Source organism: Penaeus japonicus, unplaced genomic scaffold (assembly GCF_977035675.1).
Source record: "Penaeus japonicus unplaced genomic scaffold, GWHDUDI00000001_assembly GWHDUDI00000004, whole genome shotgun sequence".
NCBI classification, from domain to species: Eukaryota; Metazoa; Arthropoda; class Malacostraca; order Decapoda; family Penaeidae; genus Penaeus; species Penaeus japonicus.
In genome coordinates this window covers 35,291,600-35,296,599 of record NW_028234406.1, presented here as the reverse complement: position 1 = coordinate 35,296,599, position 5,000 = coordinate 35,291,600, and the positions used below count along the sequence as shown (strand labels likewise).

Sequence of the window (5,000 nt, the reverse complement as noted above, 5' to 3'; positions counted from 1 at the left end):
TTATCAGGTAACCATCAGATGTCAAGACATACATGACAACTGAGTTATCGATCTGACAATGAGCATCAAAAGAGGGTTTAACGGATTGTGGTTTAAACTCTACTTCTCAAGATGCTTTAGACAGTATGGGAGAGTCATACAACATGATTTGTATGTGAAGCATTAACCTTCCAAAGTCTTATGGACATTCATAACAATAAAGAAACGTGACTAAGTAGCACAACACAAAGTTGAATAATCATCATTAACCCATTGCAGACGGGGATAAATTTGCTTGCCCAGCCTCCAGGATAAGTTTTATTTTAAAGAGAGACTGCTTGAAGCATTATAATTTGAATATTCCCACTCTCTTTCAGTCATTCATTGAAAAACTAGAGCGTTTTTTGTGTTTTGTTTTTTTGTGTGTTTTATTGAGTTTAGAGACTTATATGTGCCATATGACAGGCTCTACCAGTGCTGCAGTACACTAAAATTGTAGTATATTATCCATATTAGCTCATTATTTTCTTTATACTTAGTGTGATAGAAGTATTGCTGTTTTATGGGAGGACAAAAGGCAACTATATTTTTTTCGTATTTTTGTGCTGTCATGAACGAATACGAAACATATAACCACCTACAATAAAGATAACAAGAAGAGGTAGGGAAGAGGAATGAATCCTGTGCTTGTGACTGTGAGTGCCATAGTGAAAGGCATCCATATAAGCACAGGAGTACATTTTAGACACTGGGTATGGATTGAGTCACCTTCCTCTTCCCGTTCTGACTGCACATCCTTCATCGGCGGTACTTTTGAGCAAGAGTTCGTGAACTTAGTGTGTGTCATCGCTCTATAAAGATAGTGCTTGCTAGAGACTGTGGATGGGTGCCATTCAAGGCTCTCTCTCCTGCTGGTGCTAGGAAAAAGTGGTGCCATCTAGGTTTTGGACGTTAAGCTAGCACAGTATTACGGTAATTATAGTAATTATGACTGTAGTAGCCATCATCACTCATTCCTTTTTCATAGCAAAATAAAATAGCACAGTGATCCATTATCCCAGAATGTCATGTACGTCAGGACGCCCGTCGTCAGGCCAAAGCTCCTACATCATGTATGTCATGACACCCGTACGCAGTGGGTTAATCTGTTCATTTTACTTTGTTTATGCAGTGTAGCTGTTAACCCTCTCTGGACGGGTGGTACAGTACTGTACCGCTCATTCAAAAGCCCAGTGGCCAGGCGGCACAGTATTGTGCCAGCCATTCAATTGATTTAGGCCTAATAATTGGAACGCCCCGGCATTGTGACATTCAAGGCTAGAGTGCCCCCGTTGTGGATGGGTTAATTAGATAGAATGGGTTATTAGGACGGTATGGTCAAGACACAGGCACACGATAGTTTTCTAACCACTTATCTGTGCCAGTCTAAATGTTGCGATATCAGGATGAGCTTTATCTCTGATTTTGGAGTCCAGGAGACTTTTGGTCTATCGCGGTGGCTTGGACGAAGTTGGCGACTCTAAAACCGTCAAGAGCAGAGGCTATAGTCTACTGATTATTAAAATAGAAGTTAGACTCTAAATCATACATGTGTTTTCAATTATAATTAAAAATTAGTTTTTTCTTTTTTTCATTTTACTATATGGTTGGCATTCATGAATATAGTTAAAATCACCAGTGTAATGCAGAACCTATCTGGCTAGTAACTTGAAGTAGTCACCAAAGTTAAGAAAGATATTTTTCGCAGCCACATTTGATAGCACATTCATAAATGGGGGAAAGAGCATGTCTATGTACCCCAGAGTCAGTGGGTTAAGGAGTTTAACTGGTAATTACTTTAGGGGGCACTTTGCACTGATTTTTAGAGAGTGTATGAGTGACCGTGTGTGTGTGTGTGTGTGTGTGTGAATGTGTGTACGATTGCTATTGCTAGTGTGCTTGCATGCGTGCGTGGATGGGTGTGAGATGGTAAGGGAGATCTACTAGATAGCATCCACACCACTTTGATTTGATTTGAATACTAAAAGTATTTGGGTATGCAAAACTCAAGCAGGATAAAGGATGAATTTGTTTTTTTCTGGTTGAAATATAATATGATTTAGGATTAGTTATTTGTGCAGTTTTTGACATTTACACATTGTCATTTGTGTCAGAATCAATATATATTAATTTCATTTAATTTCATTTTGTAGGGGGCACTTTGCACTGATTTTTAGAGAGTGTATGAGTGACCGTGTGTGTGTGTGTGTGTGTGTGTGTGTGTGTGCGTGCGTGCGTGCGTGCGTGCGTGCGTGCGTGTGTGTGTGAATGTGTGTACGATTGCTATTGCTAGTGTGCTTGCATGCGTGCGTGGATGGGTGTGAGATGGTAAGGGAGATCTACTAGATAGCATCCACACCACTTTGATTTGATTTGAATACTAAAAGTATTTGGGTATGCAAAACTCAAGCAGGATAAAGGATGAATTTGTTTTTTTCTGGTTGAAATATAATATGATTTAGGGTTAGTTATTTGTGCAGTTTTTGACATTTACACATTGTCATTTGTGTCAGAATCAATATATATTAATTTCATTTACTGATAATTTGTGGGTATTGATGTGCGCTCCCAAAAATTGACTGAATGTATTTTATAAAGAATATTTTTTGCATTACCTGATAAATTATGAAATTTATCAATATTTTTCAGTATGTGAATGTGGAGAAGACGAAACGAGATGTTTTGACAGCGCTCCAACATTATCGTGGGCTTGGACCAAAGTTAGATAAATTTGGTAAGTGCATAATTACTCTATATCTTATATTTATATTTAAATCTGTACAAACCAATATGATAGAAGTGATTGTCATTCTTAAAAATACATATCAAATGTAATGTAAACAAGCACTTTCATTGACCATTTATATTTTGAGTGTATATTTATATATATGATAAAAGAATGTCAAAGAAAAGAGATGTATTTCTGATTTGAAGGTCATAGGAAGAATTTTGTCACATGCAGCATATGTGATATATGTCAGTGGATAAGAAAATAGGTAAGATTTTTTTTCCAGCTTTGTAGGACTGCAGTTAATATGAGGAGGTAATGTTTCTCTTTTCATGATTTCTTTAAGTTTCCATACATAAAATGATTACAATTTTTGATTATATGGAACTTTTGAATGAATTTTTATTTTGATGCCTCTTTATATCTATGTCATTATGCAGATTTCTATTTTTTTAAGTATAATTTCAAGGTTTACTCTGAAAGATTTATGTAAATTTAATTCCCCCATTTGATTATAGAAATTTAGTTTTTAAAATATGACCTTGGCTCATACAGATGATAACTAATTACCCTTTACTCTTTATTTAGATTTAATTTTCTTTGGTATTATTAAATATAAAGACTTGATTTTAATTGAATATTGTTTATTGTTACTAGATCGTATTATTTGCTTAAGATAGTAAGAAATATATATGAATATGTCTATCTAATGATATATATTTCCATAAATTTGAATCTTCATTAATCTTTTGTTGTTTGCTTGAATTATTCTTTTAGATGTTAACCAATCATCAGTACCTTAATTCGTTTAAGTACTCTTATAATTTCATTCATTAAGCTCATTCAGAGAATTGGAAAAATAGATGTTATCCATTTTTACCTCTATTTTTTAGTTTTTAATGATGGCAGCGACCAAGAGTTGTTGAACCTAGATGGGACGATTCCTGTCCGATACAAAGGTGAGACGGTGCATTAGCCATGGCATTCACTGTCACATTGGCTTGAGGTTTGGCAGTGGACTACCTGTTGGATGCAAAAGACAAATGTTGATTTACCTTGAATAGTTTGTTGTTTTCCCAGACTTTTTTTTGTCCTTGTTTTTTGTTATTTGTATTTTCTCCTTTTATTATTATTGTTTTTTATATATATATAGACACATTCTGATCACTAGGACATCTCCAAACCTCTCAAAGCCACATGATGGATGTCATTGTGTAAGTGGTTCTCTAAACATCATTTAAAGGAAACACATGATAATTCCAGTCAAAGTTGTTAGTACTAGATGTTGCACCGTGTCTATGTGTGGTTCCTTCAGATGATGATTTTTTTTTTTCTTTTTTTTTAGTAAAAGTTCTGGATGTTTAGATAAAAGAAATGTAAAAGAATAGTATTTGATAAAAGATAAACCAAATACTAAAAATAGCTCAAAAACATCCAGCACTTTCTGTATTTGGCAGAGTTCTGTTTGGAGAAAGAATGCTAAAGTTCTTGTCATTTGCAAAACCCTGTGGTTCATAAAGAGAATTGTCCTGTATGGCCCACTTGCAATGACAGGAGTGTTAGTATTCAATTCCCAATGAACAAAGCATTGTGTGTCCTGTCAATGCTGACTCAACCCTCACTGTATTTTTTCTTTTTCTTTGCAAGTATTCCGCAGTGGCACTTCACGCTACTTACTGTGTCTTGAAGGCACGATACCTGTTACATATAAAGGTATGGTGTGGGGTGTGGCTACTTACTTAACATGAGGCAAGCAATGTATACATTTCCAGTTTTGAACATACATGTTTTCGGAGAAGCAACATAGGTTCTTGTGACTACCAGCTAGCTATACTTGAAACATCAGTTTATGTGAGAGCTGAGAGCAGTCAAAATGCAATTAGTGGTCTGTGCACCAGCTGTGGGTGTTTTAGTTATCAAGACGATGAATATAAAGATACCAAGAATTGCATGGTTCCCTCCCTCACCACTCCACATGTTGCCACTGCACTCCTGTATCACTAACTCCTCTTCTGTAGACCATTTATATATGCTTTTGAATCACACTGCACCTTTCATTTCAATAGGCTTTCAGCACAAGTTCTATGCATGTTATTTATGGTTGGAGATATTTTTTCCTTTCTTTTCCTTATCAATGGCAGCCCATTGGGCCTGGGAAGATAACAGGCTTCAATACTATGGTAGGCTAATGTGAAACCAAAATACAAGATAGGGTGAATGTAATAAAAAAGTGAAAGATATATATATATATATA

General features: G+C 35.6%; 1 protein-coding gene across 4 annotated transcripts in view; it reads left to right on the top strand.

Annotated features, from left to right (window-relative positions):
- The window catches only part of TSG101 (tumor susceptibility gene 101), a 23,811-nt gene that overhangs the window by 2,238 nt on the left and 16,573 nt on the right, over nucleotides 1–5,000 (top strand). The window contains exons 2-4 of one of the 4 annotated variants that reach the window (XM_086536516.1): nucleotides 2,668–2,752; nucleotides 3,640–3,705; nucleotides 4,394–4,459. In XM_086536516.1, the coding sequence (XP_086392642.1) occupies nucleotides 2,668–2,752; nucleotides 3,640–3,705; nucleotides 4,394–4,459 (217 nt within the window). The remainder of the gene's footprint in view (nucleotides 1–2,667; nucleotides 2,753–3,639; nucleotides 3,706–4,393; nucleotides 4,460–5,000) is intronic. The other 3 variants (XM_086536517.1, XM_086536518.1, XM_086536519.1) reach the window with 3 other exon arrangements.